General features: G+C 40.3%; 1 protein-coding gene across 1 annotated transcript in view; it reads right to left on the minus strand.

Annotated features, from left to right (window-relative positions):
• The window catches only part of arsb (arylsulfatase B), a 33,049-nt gene extending 12,759 nt beyond the window's left edge, over nt 1-20,290 (minus strand). Inside the window, exons 1-6 of the mRNA XM_047371674.1 lie at nt 19,797-20,290; nt 18,688-18,874; nt 15,771-15,961; nt 15,453-15,660; nt 9,314-9,557; nt 5,945-6,015 (exon numbers count right to left, since the gene is read on the minus strand). Of these exons, the coding sequence (XP_047227630.1) occupies nt 5,945-6,015; nt 9,314-9,557; nt 15,453-15,660; nt 15,771-15,961; nt 18,688-18,874; nt 19,797-20,069 (1,174 nt within the window). The 5' untranslated portion in view covers nt 20,070-20,290. The remainder of the gene's footprint in view (nt 1-5,944; nt 6,016-9,313; nt 9,558-15,452; nt 15,661-15,770; nt 15,962-18,687; nt 18,875-19,796) is intronic.
• Between the last annotated feature and the right edge of the window lie 209 nt (nt 20,291-20,499).

A 20,499-nucleotide genomic window follows, 5' to 3' on the forward strand; every position in this document is an offset into this window, starting at 1 on the left:
GACCTGCTTTAAGCTTCTCATCAACTTTATCCCTGACTTGTCTGCTGTGTTTCTTCACAGAACAGCTGTAGTTATACAGGTCCTTCTCAAAATATTAGTATATTGTGATAAAGTTCATTATTTTCCATAATGTCATGATGAAAATGTAACATTCATATATTTTAGATTCATTGCACACTAACTGAAATATTTCAGGTCTTTTATTGTCTTAATACGGATGATTTTGGCATACAGCTCATGAAAACCCAAAATTCCTATCTCACAAAATTAGCATATCATTAAAAGGGTCTCTAAACGAGCTATGAACCTAATCATCTGAATCGACGAGTTAACTCTAAACACCTGCAAAAGATTCCTGAGGCCTTTAAAACTCCCAGCCTGGTTCATCACTCAAAACCCCAATCATGGGTAAGACTGCCGACCTGACTGCTGTCCAGAAGGCCACTATTGACACCCTCAAGCAAGAGGGTAAGACACAGAAAGACATTTTTGAACGAATAGGTTGTTCCCAGAGTGCTGTATCAAGGCACCTCAGTGGGAAGTCTGTGGGAAGGAAAAAGTGTGGCAGAAAACGGTGCACAACGAGAAGAGGTGACCGGACCCTGAGGAAGATTGTGGAGAAGGGCCGATTCCAGACCTTGGGGGACCTGCGGAAGCAGTGGACTGAGTCTGGAGTAGAAACATCCAGAGCCACCGTGCACAGGCGTGTGCAGGTGTGCAGGGCTACAGGTGCCGCATTCCCCAGGTCAAGCCACTTTTGAACCAGAAACAGCGGCAGAAGCGCCTGACCTGGGCTACAGAGAAGCAGCACTGGACTGTTGCTCAGTGGTCCAAAGTACTTTTTTCGGATGAAAGCAAATTCTGCATGTCATTCGGAAATCAAGGTGCCAGAGTCTGGAGGAAGACTGGGGAGAAGGAAATGCCAAAATGCCAGAAGTCCAGTGTCAAGTACCCACAGTCAGTGATGGTCTGGGGTGCTGTGTCAGCTGCTGGTGTTGGTCCACTGTGTTTTATCAAGGGCAGGGTCAATGCAGCTAGCTATCAGGAGATTTTGGAGCACTACATGCTTCCATCTGCAGAAAAGCTTTATTGAGATGAAGATTTCATTTTTCAGCACGTCCTGGCACCTACTCACAGTGCCAAAACCACTGGTAAATGGTTTACTGACCATGGTATCACTGTGCTCAATTGGCCTGCCAACTCTCCTGACCTGAACCCCATAGAGAATCTGTGGGATATTGTGAAGAGAACGTTGAGAGACTCAAGACCCAACACTCTGGATGAGCTAAAGGCCGCTATCGAAGCATCCTGGGCCTCCATAAGACCTCAGCAGTGCCACAGGGTGATTGCCTCCATGCCACGCCGCATTGAAGCAGTCATTTCTGCAAAAGGATTCCCGACCAAGTATTGAGTGCATAACCGTACATGATTATTTGAAGGTTGACGTTTTTTGTATTAAAAACACTTTTCTTTTATTGGTTGGATGAAATATGCTAATTTTGTGAGATAGGAATTTTGGGTTTTCATGAGCTGTATGCCAAAATCATCCTTATTAAGACACTAAAAGACCTAAAATATTTCAGTTAGTGTGCAATGAATCTAAAATATATGAATGTTAAATTTTCATCATGACATTATGGAAAATAATGAACTTTATCACAATATGCTAATATTTTGAGAAGGACCTGTATATTATGGTAAAATCAAATCAGGCTATTTTTACACAGCACCTTTTAGCAAAAAAAAAAAAAAAAGATCTCAAAGTACTTTACATAAGACTCAAAAACCATAGCATATATACATCTGTTGTCATATATAAACTTAAAGCATGTTTTAATCAGCACACTTCATGGCTTGTATTATGACTTTATTTTTGTTACACTGAGATTTCTCGACAGATGTCACTGAGTAATCTGCGCGCACGGATTGCAAAACGGAGCGCACAGCTCATCAAACCATGCAGACGGATTGCAGAAACCGAGAGCAGAATTTAGTAATTCGTACACACAGATTGCTAATCTGAGTGATCAGTTTGGTGAAGCGTGAGCACGGATTTCCACCAGCATTGTTTTTTTTCACCCGCTGACACCTGCCGGGCTCCATACATATATGATAGAAATTAAGATGAAAATAAAAAACAACTGATAAGAGTGTGTTAAAACAATATAAGAAATCAGTTAAAAGCTCTTTCCAAAAGAGGGTCTCAGTGTTCAAGAGATGCCTGGTAGCTGAAGGCTCAGCCCCCTGTTCCACATTTAAGGACTCGGGGAACCATAAGCAAGCCAGCTGTCTGGCAGCGAAGTACTCTTTTTTGGACAGTAAGGTATGATAATGTCTTTAAGAATTTCAAAAGCTTTAAACTGGCTTTAAACCCAGTAGAGGTAGGACAAGGGTTAGGGTAATGTGTTCTGTCCTGTTTATTCTAATTAAAACCCAGCAGCAGCATTTTGGATCAGCTGAAGACCTCTCAGACTAATTTTGGAGCAGACTACTAAAAGCGAGTTACAGCAGTCAAGGCTAGATGTTAAAAACGCATGGACAAGTTTCTCTGCGTCATTCTGAGAAAAAATATTTCAGATTTTAACGATGTTTCGGAGATGACAGAAAGTGGCTCTAGAAACTTGTTTTGTATTTAAACTAAAGTCAAATCTTTTACATTTTTATTTTATTTTGCGGCACTAGTGGCCTTTATTTTGTAAGCTGACTGACAGAAAATGGGGTGGCAACACCGGGCGAATACATGAAGCAAAGGTCAATGAGCTGGGACTCGAATCTGTGACCCATGCACCACTGCTGGGCCCACTAACAGACAAATCCTAATCAAAAACTACTCCAAGGTTTTTTACAGTGGTACTGGATGTTAATGTCCTCCAGAAAAATTTCTTGCATAGCCAAATTTTTCCAAAAAAATGCGTAGGACCAAAAACAATCATTTCTGTTTTATCAGGATTTAGTAAAAGAAAATTAGATGACATCCAGGCTTTTATGGTGTGGATAAATGCTTGTAATTTGGTTAGTTGGTTGAACTCATTTGGTTTCATAGATAAATATAACTGGGTATCATCAGCATAGCAATAAAAATTTATCTCACATGGCCTGTTTATTTTACCAAGCAGAACCATATACAAGTTGTATATATACGGAACTCTATGCACATATTAGGTAATTTCTGAAGAAATTTGGGTATATATATATATATTTTAAATACACTAAAGCTTTTCTGTTATAATGTGACAAAATACATTCCACAAATACACTGATCCCCCACTAATGTAAAGAAAAGTGCTTGCAGCAAACATATTTTTGTACAATTGAATAGACTTAGTCTAATATTCTGCCACAATGCGGTATTCACCAGACCACTTTGCCTTTAGATCTGCTGTGTGAATCCAGAATTAAACAATGTTCCTTTGATATTTCTGCCCATGCTGGGAGGAAAGAGAACAGCAGATTAACACCAGCAGTAGAGGAGAAACATGCATCCCACACAGCGTGAACATAGGTGGAGAAGGAGGCAACACGAGGTTTCCATCTTCTCGGGCTTTATCAAGTTGTTGGCCATTGCCTGGAAATGAATCACGACTTGGACAGTTTAAATGGGCCTGTGAAGGTATTCTCCCACAGTTCAGGGACGTTCGTGTTAGGTTAATTAGAGGCTGTAAATTTCAGCTCCCCACTGAATCCAAAAATCCGACAAAAAATATTCCAGCTACATGATTTGCAGTACAACAGGAATATATCACTTCGCATCATGATTAACTGTCATATTTACTGTGATACGGATCACTGCAGGGTTCTTTTTACATAAGCAAGAGAACATATTAGCTGTTTTTCATTGTTTCATAATTTGTTTGACCTAAATTATTATGCAGTCAATTTCCAGAAAACTGTACAATTTAATAAACTAAAGAAAAAGCTAACCTTAATTTCTTTATTTCAAAAGTTTATTCTAAAGTAAACCCGTCAACATCATGACAGAACATACCTGCCCTGAAACTGCTGCGCATCAAACACCATCTTTAAACTAGAACCTAACCTTAATCCTTGATTTTCCTCATATAGAAACAAACAACAAAAACAACAACAGAGATATTAATCCCACATACTTATGTAAATGTCTAATTTTGTAATGCCGGCAATAAGTTATCGGGTTTAGCTAACATTACCATTTAGACATTTCCATTTTAGTGTTTGCCAACTCATATAAGACAAGGTCCAATTTTAGGGTGTCTCAAAATAACAAATCAAGTTCTGAATATCATTTAAATGAGATCTAAATCTTCCAAAGGTGAATAGTTTTAGAAATGTTTTGCTAATGAGACTTTGATAGTTTTTAAAGTGGATGAAGACTCCACACCTTTGGCTAGAGTTTGGCAAAATTGGAAAAGATCATGAAAACGCCCTTCACCAAATAGGTTTGTTGCTGGATCTACTAGCATGTAGCTGCTAATACAAAACTAATTCTATTATGAGGTCAAAGATAACATATAAGGCTTCTGCTACACTATGAATACTTTTTTTAAAACATAGATTTTTTTGCTTTGTTATTAAAAATATGTCTACAAAATCTGTTGAAGCTTGATAAAAAAAAAAAAAGCAAACACAAAACACTAAGATCTATGACTCGCCAGTAGGAGGCGATAAGGTCAACAAAAACATCATCAAAACTCAAACCACGAAGATCTTAAGAGGGACTAAAGTAGTGCTAGGCTGAAAGTTTCTCCATAACAACTGTAGCTAGTGGTTTCCATGACAACGGTTACCCTCTTTCCCATTAAAGTTTAATGTTAAAAAGCAACAAAAGTGTAGAGAAAAAAAATGTTTAGAAAAAGTGTTAAAGGTTCTATTATCGTTGTGGCTTCTACCACAGAACGTGAGATTGGGAAGTGGAAAAACTGACCCCCTTATATCATTGCTTTTAATAATCCCTGGATATTCAGTCTACAAGTGTTTTCAAATATCTCCCCTTTAGAAAACCTTTTCTAAGTTCTGCCAAAATATGTGACAGGTGGACAGGGTTTTTAGATATCCCCAAAGACCTCGTCATGACCCTACTTAAAATGAGCTTCATACGAGGAGTTTTGTACATGTAGATGTCGGTGTTTTGCCTTTTGTGTCTTTTTTTTTTCAACTTAAAGCACCATCCAGACTTAGGGGCACCCCTAACAAAAATGTACAAAAAGAAAAGCATGTTTTAAAATTAATACATTTATTCAGTGGAAGAATATTCAGATCCTATAAAATCCTATAGCTTTATTCTAACAGTTTAATTTTTCAAATTCATACTTTACTTTTTTTAAGTTGATCACAGTATGTAGGAGCTTTTAAGATATAATCCATGAATCTGTTTCGTGGGACTACAAGATCTCTCTCAGCCACTCTTCAAAATGGGAAACATGAAAAGATGCCATTCAGGTAAAGGAAGATGTGTTGTTCCTCATAACTCAAGACATGGCACCAAGAAAAAAGCTCTTAGCCCACCATATCTAAAGTCAATGCAATAATTAGAAAGGTTAAAACAACTGGAAATGTGGCAAACATGGTTAAGTATGGTGGAGGATGCATGATGCCGTGGGCCTGTTGCTCTTCCTCAGACCTAAACCTTATAGAAAGCTTGTGGAGTAAGCTGGAGAGAAGAGAGCATGAGGGACGACTTGAAACTCTTGGTATTGCAGAGAAATTGGAGATTGGAGAAGAGGAACAATCAAAGATCCCTCTCTTTAGGAGGAAGACCAAGTAATGTCCTATTGACCGAAGGGGGTTGTACAAAATATTAACAGTAGGAGTTTTCTCCTAGGAATTCTTGGGGCAGTAGAGAACATGCTAACATGACCTCATAGAAAGTTCACCCAAAATCATTAACTTTGTCATTCTTCTCAAAGATACAGATTATTATTTTTATTTTATTCATTGATAATTAATCCAGATAGAAGAAGCAACTTACATGGAGCGAGGTCATAGTACAAAGGGTCAATGTTGTGCAGAAGCTCCTGTCTGGCCGAGGCAAAGCCTTTGCTGCAAGATAAAAGTTACTGTTACTGTAAAACATGTTAAACACATGGACTCACAACACACACACACAGACAGGCATGGTGATGTCTGACTCATGCACTGAAAAACCCCACTGGGATCTGTAAATGTGAACCAGCTGGCTGCTGCTTGCCAGGCTCTTAACACACTCCACCGCCGAGAAGACGCACCACTCACGCTGACCACACGCTCTGATAACATAACTAAAATAACTCTCTTCTGCTGTCTGCTGCTTGGTTTCTATTCTGCCGGGCTGCTGCCGTTTGTTAAAAGGCCGGTCACTGAGAAGCCAGTGTGGCTGTAACGCGGCACATTAAAAGAGCAGTTTGCCCGGTGCTGTGGTGGAGCTCCAACAAGTGCCGTTCAGCTGATCTCTGCTGGTCCTCTGTGTCGAGCGGAGGTTATGAGTGATAGTTTGTTGTGCAGGCTGCTCACTCCCTTTACCCAGTTTTAGTTAACAAATACAGGTCCTTCTCAAAATATTAGCATATTGTGATAAAGTTCATTATTTTCCATAATGTCATGATGAAAATTTAACATTCATATATTTTAGATTCATTGCACACTAACTGAAATATTTCAGGTCTTTTATTGTCTTAATACGGATGATTGTGGCATACAGCTCATGAAAACCCAAAATTCCTATCTCACAAAATTAGCATATTTCATCCGACCAATAAAAGAAAAGTGTTTTTAATACAAAAAACGTCAACCTTCAAATAATCATGTACAGTTATGCACTCAATACTTGGTCGGGAATCCTTTGGCAGAAATGACTGCTTCAATACGGCGTGGCATGGAGGCAATCAGCCTGTGGCACTGCTGAGGTCTTATGGAGGCCCAGGATGCTTCGATAGCGGCCTTTAGCTCATCCAGAGTGTTGGGTCTTGAGTCTCTCAACGTTCTCTTCACAATATCCCACAGATTCTCTATGGGGTTCAGGTCAGGAGAGTTGGCAGGCCAATTGAGCACAGTGATACCATGGTCAGTAAACCATTTACCAGTGGTTTTGGCACTGTGAGCAGGTGCCAGGTCGTGCTGAAAAATGAAATCTTCATCTCCATAAAGCTTTTCAGCAGATGGAAGCATGAAGTGCTCCAAAATCTCCTGATAGCTAGCTGCATTGACCCTGCCCTTGATAAAACACAGTGGACCAACACCAGCAGCTGACACGGCACCCCAGACCATCACTGACTGTGGGTACTTGGCACTGGATTTCTGGCATTTTGGCATTTCCTTCTCCCCAGTCTTCCTCCAGACTCTGGCACCTTGATTTCCGAATGACATGCAGAATTTGCTTTCATCCGAAAAAAGTACTTTGGACCACTGAGCAACAGTCCAGTGCTGCTTCTCTGTAGCCCAGGTCAGGCGCTTCTGCCGCTGTTTCTGGTTCAAAAGTGGCTTGACCTGGGGAATGCGGCACACGCCTGTGCACCGTGGCTCTGAATGTTTCTACTCCAGACTCAGTCCACTGGTTCCGCAGGTCCCCCAAGGTCTGGAATCGGCCCTTCTCCACAATCTTCCTCAGGGTCCGGTCACCTCTTCTCGTTGTGCAGCGTTTTCTGCCACACTTTTTCCTTCCCACAGACTTCCCACTGAGGTGCCTTGATACAGCACTCTGGGAACAGCCTATTGGTTCAGAAATGTCTTTCTGTGTCTTACCCTCTTGCTTGAGGGTGTCAATAGTGGCCTTCTGGACAGCAGTCAGGTCGGCAGTCTTACCCATGATTGGGGTTTTGAGAGATGAACCAGGCTGGGAGTCTTAAAGGCCTCAGGAATCTTTTGCAGGTGTTTAGAGTTAACTCGTTGATTCAGATGATTAGGTTCATAGCTCGTTTAGAGACCCTTTTAATGATATGCTAATTTTGTGAGATAGGAATTTTGGGTTTTCATGAGCTGTATGCCAAAATCATCCGTATTAAGACAATAAAAGACCTGAAATATTTCAGTTAGTGTGCAATGAATCTAAAATATATGAATGTTAAATTTTCATCATGTCATTATGGAAAATAATGAACTTTATCACAATATGCTAATATTTTGAGAAGGACCTGTACATTCTATCAGAAGAACCTGAAGGACAGTGTTCAAGCTGAAGCTCAAGCGCTCTTGGGTTATGCAGCAGGAAAATGATCCAAAGCACACAAGCAAGCCCATCTCTAAAGAACCAAAAATAAAAAAAGGACAAAAGTTTTGGAGGGGCCTAGTCAAAGTCTGAACTTATTGTTGCCAAAATTCCTCCACAGTGATGCAGAAAACTAATTGCCAGTTATAACAAATACTTGATGCAATTACTTATCACATAGGGTCAGGTTGGTTTGGACAGCTTTTTTATTTGGAAAAAAATGAAATCATTTGAAAACTGCTTTTTGTATTTACTCCTACTACTACTTATAAAATCTTCGAGCAGGGGTCTGCATCCTGCAGCTCTGGGGTCACACATGGCTTTTAGGCCATCCCCAGTGGCTCCTAACGTTCTTGGTCAGCAATAATAATAGAAAGCTGAGTTGTGCTGTGAGATATGAAAGACAAATCAAAATTTTCATTGAATATCAGCAAAAAAGCTTTTTAATCAACCAAACAGAAAAGTGTTGATGAGACAAGGAACATTTGTTTTGCTGCTCAGCTTAATTTTCAATTAACCAATTAATAAATTGTTTTTTTTTTTTAAAGGTGGTGTAGGTCCTGTGGCTCTAAACAAATTCTTTATTTTGAAGAGTGAGGGCAAAAATGGCTCCTTGCATTTAAAAGGTTGCTGGTGCTGGATTTAGAGGTCAAAACAGGAGAAATCTGGAAGAGGGCAAATACTTTTTTCACACTATTCTAGTGTGTCGGTCAAAGGGGACTTGCGGACAGTTTACCAAACTTACATGGAAAGCACATCCGTGGTCTGTTGCATGTGACCCCTCCACACTAATTGCTTCTTCGCATACTTCCACAAACACAAAAGGTCAGCTACAAACATAATTCAATCAATTAACTTTGTTGACATGGCAGCCGCATCAAAAGATCTGCTCTGAAACCCATTGGCTGATCTAATGGCACAACATGAAAAAAAAAAAAAACATGAATGGAAGGAGCAGAGATTTGTATGAGAATGACTGATGGGATTTCCTCCATTTTCTGCTCCCATTGCCACAGTAACAAAGGGCTTATTGAAGCAAAAGGGGCTCCCATAAGAAAAAGGTGCTGGTCCAGGAACGCAGGCAGACGGAGCTGCAGTAAGTGTGCACGGAGTGAGGCACCGGGACATCGCATTCTGCAGAAACACTGCACAGCTCACCTGATTGTCTTCCACATGTTGAACCCATCCAGCGGCTTTGTGCCGTTGGTGCTCCCGCCTGCCAGGCTAACGAGAGTGGGCAGCCAGTCGGAGATGTGGATGAGCTCACGGCTGATGGTTCCAGGTTTTTCCAGTAGCGGGCTGGAGACAAATCCCACTCCCCGTACCCCTCCTTCCCACAGCGACAGCTTCCTCCCACGCAGTGGCCAGTTGCTGCCACCCCACACTGTCTGACCTCCGTTGTCTGACAGAGAAAACAAAAAGTACGTCTGGTTAAAAGACAAGTAGCTACAAGCTTCAAAGTCAGTACAGTGCTTTGCAGAAGTATTCATACCTCTTTAAGTTTTCAAGTTATGTTAAAACAAAACATGGATGTTATTTATTAGGATTTTATGCGATAGATTAATGCAGAGTGGCACATAACTGTCAAATTGAAGGAAAATCACACTTAGATTTTTACAATATAAATCTAAAAGGTGTTGTGTGCGGTTGTATTCAACCCTCCTGAGTCAATACTTTGGAGAACCACCTTTTTCCTATAACTCCAAATCTTTAGAGATGGTTTGGGCAACCATCTTTGGACATCAGCAGACAAACATTTTTTCCCAGTTAGGATGAAAGCATCTGTGAACTTCTTCTTTCACTTCTTACCATAGTTTCTCAATTATATGTAGGTCTGGACTTTGACTAAGCCATTCCAATAAATGAATATCCTTAGATCTAAAGCTCAGGCTGCATATTAATGGCCGTTGTCTTACTGGAAGACAAACCTCCACCCCTGTCTCAGGTCTATTGCGACTAACAGGTTCTCTTCCAGGATTGCCCTCTATTTAGCAACGTCCATCTTTACCACCCCCACATTATGATGCTGCAGCCGCCATATTTTACCATGGAAATTGTTGGAAAATATTCATGCTATGCTTATAGGATCGGTATGGCTATGCTTAAGTATGTTTAATAATGTGTGAAATAAAATGTATTGTGTAATTTAGAGGAGGTCTGCTAACAGGCTCCTGTGTGTGTTTGACTTATATAACTTCTGCCCAGTGATAAGATATTTTTATATTTCTACATATGTAAATAAAGGTCAAAAGTAGAAAAAAAGGAAGTGTCAAAAAGTCAGCTGAATGGGTGTCAGACAGCTCCAGATATGAAATCAGACAGTTGATTAAAATGTATGTTTTTTATTTGTCATGTACACGCCTTGATTTTGAATAAAAACTACTGTTCTTGGGGAAGTAATCAGAAGTTTCGGAAGTTTCAGAAGGATTCGGACGATCTTCTCCCTGTACAGGCATCTAAAGACTGCAGTCTCCGTGTTTCTTTTATTACTTTGTTTTTTATTAATAACAGTATAGGAGGTCTTAGCTTTACCAAACAAACGAGCATGCAGGAGTTTAGGAATAACTCCAACAAAATGATGAGTTCGTTTTCGCATTTCGTTAAAAAAAAAAAAAAGGTTCTGACCAGATCACCTTCTTCCACATCTCCCCTACTCTGTAAACACAACTCCTATACCTGTCTTTGAACAACAGCTTTTTCTAGACCAGTTCAGAGTGTGGGACCTGTTGACAGATTTTCCAACCTGAGCGGAGGATAATTCACTTTTAGGAAAACTAATTAATGATACCCACATGTAGGTGTTCAGAATGAATCTTCCAGCAGGAACCAACTCTATTTTTGGTGACTACAGCTGATGTGGTGAGTATGGTTATCCTTAAAAACCCCTTTCAGTTAGCCTAATAACCTGCTTAGTCATATCAACATTTAAGATTACCAGTAATCTTAACACGACTCATCCTGAGGTGAGCGTGATTAAATCCAACATTTTGTCTGTGCTGAAGGAAAAGTCAGAGAATCATTCAAATCCACAGAATTTATCCTCTGAAAGACATGAATGTCACAATTAGATTTCTAAGCAATCTATCTTATAGTTGTTGAGATATTTCAGCCTGGATCAAAAACAGTGGTTAATGGACCATTGTGAGTCCATTAACAGGCCCACAATGGCTTCCACAGAGCTGCTGAAAAAGCAGCAGTCTAAAACATTAAAGCAACACAGCCATGCTCACCAATTTCTAACACACACAGGCAAATGTCTCCTGTATGACATCCAAGCATTACACAAGTTCATGCACAGGCGATTATAGTGACTGTCATCATCCCATTAGGTGGGTCCAGTGTAAACACACTTCACCAATCACATCCAGTCAGGGATCCCCTTTCAGCAGCAGAGTGCCATGAAGGTCCAGGAATTAGTCTGTGTCAAACTATTCTGGAAAACTCTCTCTCTCGTCCCCTTAATGCCTTTTCAAGCTGCTTTGGCACTCTGCGGACCCGTTCAGTCTTTTTCCCTAGATCCCCACCTCTTTGGCCGCAGCTTTCTCATTCATTTGCTAACAGTAACGGACGTTTTACAGTCCACCTCACTGCATAGGGAGCAAGTTCAGGGCTCATTTACTTCCTGTTAGTCATGACACGTAAGAGCCAAGCACAACAGCCCAACCAGGGATTAATAAAACTTTCACTGCAGGTGTGTTTCATTAAATTTAAACGGTTGCATCACAGCTTGTTCAGAAACTGCATCATTTTTGTGAGCTTTTGAAGTGTTTCCGATCAGCAGTCAGACACTGCTGCTGGCATGTGTCAGAGAGCCAACCATGTGTGGAAGAACAATGAAACAGACCACCTACTGCATTCAGCCTCACGTTAAAAAATGCTCACTTTTCACTTTCACAGCATTGTTCCAGTTTTCTAATTAGCCTTTAAAACATGAATGCCACTAAAAATAACCCTCAAAGTAGTTACCTACTTCAGATGCTAATCATTAGATGTTCCACATGTGGAAACTACAAGCAACCACATGTTTAGATGACCAGATGATGTTCTCTCATAAGTTCCTTTCAGATGGAGAGCTGTCAACAGGCAAGAGACTTCGGCCCCAAGAAATCCAGCAACACGTTGCTCTCTAGTGGTCCGCTGGAATATTACAACAGACAACGACAAGTTCAGATCAGAACATGTCCCAGCGTTCGGTTGCTTTTTGGGACTTTTTTGGAAAGACGAACAATATTTTTTTTTTGCCTCTAGATGTGCAATGCTGGTAAAGATATACCTTAACAGATCTGCAGGTGTACTTGTAGTAAAAGGTGGTTCTAAAAATGCTCAGGGGGGCCAAAATACAAATGTGTTCTTTACACTTCTAAATTATGCACTACTCTGTGTTGGTATATTGCTTAAAATCCCAATAAAAAAATTTGCAAAATAGAATCGATTATTATACAAGTTTGTGGATCTAACGTGACAAAACGTGGAGTATGTATGGGTACCTTCCCAAGGCAGGATGGTTACAGACTTAAATGACTGGCATTTAAGAATACAATCAGCTTGATAGTTAACCTAAAATCACCAAAGTCTTTTTCCCTGTAAAGACGTATTCCTATAAATCTTTGGTGACTTTAACAGCAATTTGTTGCCTTATATTATATTCTGGATGTCACATAAAAAATCTGACTGAATACCAGCTTTTTTTTGCCATCTGCCAGACCTGGACTCGGTTTATGTTACACGAGTCCAGAAGAAGGCCAGATGCATTACCAAAGATCCCACCCAGCCGGGCTATGAGCTGTTTGTTCCACTTCCATTGGGACGGCGGGTCAGCTGCATTAAATCAAAAACAAACAGACTTAAAAACATTTTCTCTCCCAGGGCTGTGAGGGCAATCAACCCCCTTTTAGATACTCAACAGTTCATTTCATGACCAATGTCAGTTTATAGGCTGCCCTAGCACAAGCTGCACTTTATGTAAATAGGTCATGCTACATCCCTATGTACATATTTCATGCTTTGCTTTAGAGAGGTTTTCAGCTGCTAGAAGTGCTCCAATTCTCCTCCTGACTTGCCTTATAAGTTTTAGTTTTTGTGTTTCTTTTATCTATGTGCATTCTGAGCCGAGTCTCTCAACGAGAAATTTCATTATGGGTCCATAATGACAAAAAGATTTTTGATTTATTTGTTATAGAGAAATTTTATATTCATTACACTTATTTATTGTTTACTCAAAAAAAATCCCCCAAAACACATTGAAGTTTCTAGTCGTAAGTTTGAGGGGTTAGAACGTTTTGTACAGCATCAAGTGCTTGAACGCTGCTGGTCACCAGTCTGATGGTGTAAAATAAGGTGAGTTTTTTCTTCCATAAACGTGCCTTTGTTGAACCGGTGAGTAATTAACAAAGATGTTCACAAGTAATTGTTTCCAAGCCTTAGTCAAGCCTCAAGTCTCTAACTATTAAAATAAATATTTTCTCATCAAACCAACACGTAGTTCACTTCTAACTCTCCATTGCTGTATGTTAAGATTTCAAACCTGTACGGTTTGTCCTTGCCGCTAATTTACCAGATGAAAAGTTATTATTTATCTTTCAATCTTCTAACATTTATTAACATTTATATTTAATCTTTAGCATTTAATTCACCATCCACAAACCCACTAAAGTCTGATTTAAATCATTTTGAAAACTGATCAAATGTTACTTTTTACCCTATTAGAAATATAAACATGGATTTATGCTCCAAGAAAGAGATGAAAACCCATTAATGTTGAATTTCTGAATGAATCAAACAAAGTGCTTCTTAGGCTTTGTATTGATTTAATTAACACCTGTTTATCTTGTTCTTCACATTCTCCACTCCTTCATTATATATTGCACTAAATATGGTGTGGAGGGTTTTCTTCTCCTCACTCTAGGATGGAGAACTTTGGGAAACCATTTTCTATTTCCTATTTAAAACCTTTGTTCTAAATAGTAAAGATGTTAAGGCTTAAGATATAAATTAGAACATAATGAATTACACAAAGTGTACTAAGTCAATAAATAAGTATTAAAACTTCTGAATATACAAAAACAAGAAGTGCCTTTATTTTAACATATTCAGCCGGAAGTATCCTTGTAATGCAGCTTGCTTTGCAGAGAGAAAATGTCGGAGGTTAACTTTATTTTGTTCTCAAATTATCCAAAGCCATTTAATACAGTGTTCAGTTGGAGAAACATTCATTATTAAGAAGTTACAGTTAGTAGGAGCAGATTGTTATGAGCCATTAACATCCCATAATAATCCACCAACGTTATTCAATCAATCAAGCGCATTCAAAGAAAAAAATGCGCCGCAGCTGCAGTCTGTAGCTCACATATTAGCTTCCTTACACTCATTACATGAGACTGTTACTAAGACTCGAGTCTCAGACCAGGAGTCCAAGTCAAGTCTCTAGTCCTTAGGGCACAAGTCTAACTTGGAGTCGGAAGTCTTTTTATTTTTAGGACTGAAGCGAAACTTGAGTCGGAGTCTCAAACCCGAGTCGCCATCTCTGGTAATTGGAAATGGTTCCCTGAAGGTGAATCCAGAACTACGAGGAGGAATTAAAGTCTGGAAGGTCAGACGACGAGATGAAAGCAGACACTCATCTGAAGGTTTCCCCATCAGAGAAGCCCAAACTCATACTTGATGAATTAGTAAAATGATGCAGTTTTCCTGTCATGTATCATCTGTTTACCATTATTCACCTGCAAACTGTGTGAAACCACCTTAAAGCGGAACCACCTACTAAATTAGTTTCAAACGAGCCTTGGTTTTAACATTTAACCCATTAAATTCATTACATTAACATTTTGTACATTTGTACATCTCTTCAGATCTTCACCCAGTCATCTTTCCAAATAGATCAAACTCAGACATATTGAATGAAGAGCGCCTGCAAACACCAGCTTTCAAGTCTTGCACTGGTTTCTCAGTTGGATTTAGATTTGGACCATATTGGCTTGATCTAAAGCACTGTAGCTCTGGCTGCATGGCTAGCATCGTAGTCCTGCTGGATGTTGACTTCTGCAGCCTCCAACATGTTTTGGTCTAGCAAGACCATCTTCCCATCAATTCTGACCAATTCTGATCGCCACTGCATGATGCTGCCAACAACATGGGTGAGTTTATAAAAATATTTAAAGTATGAAATAAATCTTGTACCGTGGAAAGAAGAAAACCCTGGATCTACCCATGTATAATGAGAACTGATTGAACAGAATGAGGTAGTGACGGTGACAGGAGACGTTTGGTTCATACAGTGCATGGGTGTATGGACCAGTACCTGTGGAGAACACAAGCACCGTGTTGTCCCAAAGTCCTTCCTGCTGCAAAGCCAGGCTGATGTTGCCCACAGCCTCATCCATGGCCGACACCATGCCGGCGTACAGCCTGCGATGAGGGTCTTCAATGAAACTGTAGGGGGTCAAGTAGCGCTCTGGTACCTGCAAGGGTGAGTGCACCGCCTGCAGCGCCACATAGAGGAAGAGTGGCTGAGACAACAGAAAAAAAAAGAAAACAAAGACATTTATTTTTAAGATAAACAGACTAAAACAACAGAAAAAAACTAAAAGAAAAATGAATTAGTGTGTTTTTGTGTCACCTCACTGGAGTTGTGTTTTTTGATGATGCTGACGGCTCTCTGACTGAACAGCTCAGTGGAATAGTCTCCTTTGTATGCGGTGGCCACCTCCTCCCCATCCCTGAGGTCCAGCGCACAGCGGGTCAGGTTCAGAGGAGTGATGTTGTAACAGCGCTCGTGAGTGAAGTAGTCCTCACTTCCTGTCAGGTAACCTGTGGCACAATTACAAGTTCAAAGCCAAAACGTTGTAGCTTTGTTTCCACCAAAATCACTTCAATACTATTATTCTTTTAATCAATATAATGCAGTATCATCCTATTATGTCACATATGCTTACAATATCGGAGTAATTTAAGGGATTTTGGCATGTTAAATATATAAAAACATAATCAAATGTACATAGTTTACTGTTGTTTTATGTGAACAGTTTCTAAATCTCTTGAAACAGAGTCCAGAAGAACTGATATACAGGTCCTTCTCAAAATATTAGCATATTGTGATAAAGTTCATTATTTTCCATAATGTCATGATGAAAATTGAACATTCATATATTTTAGATTCATTGCACACTAACTGAAATATTTCAGGTCTTTTATTGTCTTAATACGGATGATTTTGGCATACAGCTCATGAAAACCCAAAATTCCTATCTCACAAAATTAGCATATCATTAAAAGGGTCTCTAAACGAGCTATGAACCTAATCATCTGAATCAACGAGTTAACTCTAAACACCTGCAAAAGATTCCTGAGGCCTTTAAAACTCCCAGCCTGGTTCATCACTCAAAACCCCAATCATGGGTAAGACTGCCGACCTGACTGCTGTCCAGAAGGCCACTATTGACACCCTCAAGCAAGAGGGTAAGACACAGAAAGACATTTCTGAACGAATAGGCTGTTCCCAGAGTGCTGTATCAAGGCACCTCAGTGGGAAGTCTGTGGGAAGGAAAAAGTGTGGCAGAAAACGCTGCACAACGAGAAGAGGTGACCGGACCCTGAGGAAGATTGTGGAGAAGGGCCGATTCCAGACCTTGGGGGACCTGCGGAACCAGTGGACTGAGTCTGGAGTAGAAACATCCAGAGCCACCGTGCACAGGCGTGTGCAGGAAATGGGCTACAGGTGCCGCATTCCCCAGACCTGGGCTACAGAGAAGCAGCACTGGACTGTTGCTCAGTGGTCCAAAGTACTTTTTTCGGATGAAAGCAAATTCTGCATGTCATTCGGAAATCAAGGTGCCAGAGTCTGGAGGAAGACTGGGGAGAAGGAAATGCCAAAATGCCAGAAGTCCAGTGTCAAGTACCCACAGTCTGTGATGGTCTGGGGTGCCGTGTCAGCTGCTGGTGTTGGTCCACTGTGTTTTATCAAGGGCAGGGTCAATGCAGCTAGCTATCAGGAGATTTTGGAGCACTTCATGCTTCCATCTGCTGAAAAGCTTTATGGAGATGAAGATTTCATTTTTCAGCACGACCTGGCACCTGCTCACAGTGCCAAAACCACTGGTAAATGGTTTACTGACCATGGTATCACTGTGCTCAATTGGCCTGCCAGCTCTCCTGACCTGAACCACATAGAGAATCTGTGGGATATTGTGAAGAGAACGTTGAGAGACTCAAGACCCAACACTCTGGATGAGCTAAAGGCCGCTATCGAAGCATCCTGGGCCTCCATAAGACCTCAGCAGTGCCACAGGCTGATTGCCTCCATGCCACGCCGCATTGAAGCAGTCATTTCTGCCAAAGGATTCCCGACCAAGTATTGAGTGCATAACTGTACATGATTATTTGAAGGTTGACGTTTTTTTGTATTAAAAACACTTTTCTTTTATTGGTCGGATGAAATATGCTAATTTTGTGAGATAGGAATTTTGGGTTTTCATGAGCTGTATGCCAAAATCATCCATATTAAGACAATAAAAGACCTGAAATATTTCAGTTAGTGTGCAATGAATCTAAAATATATGAATGTTAAATTTTCATCATGACATTATGGAAAATAATGAACTTTATCACAATATGCTAATTTTTTTAGAAGGACCTGTACTATACTGCTGTAAAGACAAAGCAGAAGAACATTACTGATCTGAAAGTGATCAGGCAATGGCTTGTGAACGAATCATACCAAATGGCATAAAAAGGAGGAAAACAACAGCAAACTGATCAGTGTGCTTTGTCCAGATAACTGTTTTATAATGCTATAGACTACGAATATAAATGCCGTTTGTTGCGAGATTGTGATTTTTACCTCCAGACAACCAATAGATAGCAACACCCTCGAGGACTGGAGTTGGCACCCCTGTTTTAAAGGGCTTCATATTTTAGCTAAACATAAATTTCTCTGAAGTTTGACATCTAAGAAAAAGTTACAATTGGCCTCTCCAGATATAAGTAATTTTAAAAACAATAAAATTTGTTGTTTTAACATGCATTTTGCTTTTTGTGACCTTTGTACAACACATCTGCAGATGTCTTTAGATCAGTGGTGTCCAAAGTCAGTCCTGCATGTTTTGGATCCTTCCCTGTTTCAGCACACCTGAATCAAATGAACGGTTTTCTACTGGGCCTCTGCAGAAGTCTGATTGTCTATCAGTATTTTAACTTTTCCATCCAAAGAAAGGCTTTAGGGCCAAACTATACTAACTGTAAGCAGACAGAGTCTGAACAACATGATAGACCTCACTGTTCTTGAAATAGGGCTTTGACAGCAACATTACTGTAGTGCAAAATTAAAGCCTTATCAGAAAACAGGGGCGTTTAAATCCCTTATGGCATTTTTTCTTTCCTTTTATGCTTTTTTTTTATATTTTTTAATTTCTTACATGGAAACTGAAATAATTATTGTGAACTACAAGTCTGAGCATAAAGGAAAAGTTGATACATGTACAATATATGTACTTTATTTTATATAATCCCATGTAGGATATTTGTTCAACAATACAAACCTAAGTATGTGTCGAAGCCTCGGCGCGTGGGCAGGCAGTCCTTCCTGTACATGCCCAGGTGCCACTTGCCCACCATGTGTGTGTTGTAGCCCTCCTCCTTCAGTAGCTGAGGCAGCAGTTTCTCATCTAGAGGGACACAGTAGGGCTGGCATGGCCAGATGATCTGGTGCTGCATGCCCGTGTGGATCTGAGGGGTTGAAGATAGTCAGACAAAAATAAATGGTCCTCAAAGTGAAATAAAATAAAAGCTACTTGTAAAAGCAGCAGAGAGGGAACCTGCAGCCCTTGTGGTAGCGATGAAGCAAAATAGGTTGCAAAACAAATGTCAACATGGCTTCCTTTTCCTAAACTACTTCTGTTACTCTCACATCTCTGCTTCGGTCATTTTTTTCTCAGATGATAATAATGCAAGTACAGGCAACAAAATAAAAACTAAATTATAAAGATTAAAGGTTGGAACATCTTTTTTAGTTCCAGTGAGTAATTTCTGTGTAATTCTAATAAAATATGCTAAAGGTGCTTAGGCTGCTGCCCCTGTGACCTGACCCCGGATAAGCGGAAGACAATGGATGGATGGGTAAAGGTATTTTAAAGAATAACCAGTAAAAAAAGATCGATTTTTAGCAGGAATGCACCAATTGATCAGCCGGCTGACCGATCTGCCACAATTTCCTTTACTTACATACATGTAAAACTGATCTTATCCACCGATCTTTTCTACCTCCGCAAAGGTCTGAAAATCACCTTTTGCTCTGCTGTGAGAGAGGGCTGACCACCAGGTCACGTCTGCAGGTGTGGTTCACAACTGTTGACAACATAAGATTAAAATACTGAAGGTGTGTTGTGCTGACAGTGTCAGTTATGAGAAAAAAAAACGGTATCGGGCAAAATCGGAATCGGCAGGTCAGGCTTTTCAAAGATCGTAATCGGCCAAAAAACTGCAATCGGTGCATCCCTAATTTTTAGTGTATAAAGTTTAGCATATCTGAGCTTCCCACTGCAAGATGTAAACAGACAAATAAACGAGTAAACGGTTAACTTTTGAGTGCAAAGCTGTCCTTGCAAGCAGGACCTGGATGACAGCAGAGCCACAGGTTGGTGGGTCTCACCTGGTACCTCCCAGTCATGAGCTGGTTCCTGGAGGGGGTACACACCGGCTGGACATAGTAGTTCTCCAGGCGGACCCCTTTAGCCGACAGTTTGTCCAAGTTTGGCGTCCTGATCTCCGAGCTGTGATAGCCCACATCATACCAGCCGAAGTCATCGGCCAGGATGAAGACGATGTGAGGCGGCTGGGCTGCTGAAACCACCGCGATTAAGACAGAGATGAGCCCCGCAGCGATGATAAAGAAAGCCGCCTGACTTTTACCGTCCCCCGTCATTTTAGCTCAGCAGAGCAGCTTTGAGCTGCAACACAGCGTAAACAAGGAAGTCCCTGCGGCTGCTTTCAGCGACGGAAACAAGCTGAGGTTAATACGAGACAGTCCAGTGTATTAATACAAAAACAGGAAATCATTCAATCTCAATAGGTCTGTAAAACTACAGGATGCGCAGGTCTAGTTCACTCATTTCCCTGTTCCGCAAATTAAAAACACTGCCTCGGCTGCTTCAACCAATCAGAAGGCCGGAAAAAATAGCGTCATACTAGTATGGAAGCCTAATAAGTAGCAACGATCAAAATAAAATAAAATAAAATGCATCACTGTATAATACATTTTAATGTGAAGTGTTTTGTTATTCTGGCAAGTATGGGAATACAACTATTTTTCCATACTATGTGATGTATACTACATGGTCTAGTATCTGATGACC

The sequence above is a fragment of the Girardinichthys multiradiatus genome, chromosome 8 (assembly GCF_021462225.1).
Source record: "Girardinichthys multiradiatus isolate DD_20200921_A chromosome 8, DD_fGirMul_XY1, whole genome shotgun sequence".
NCBI classification, from domain to species: Eukaryota; Metazoa; Chordata; class Actinopteri; order Cyprinodontiformes; family Goodeidae; genus Girardinichthys; species Girardinichthys multiradiatus.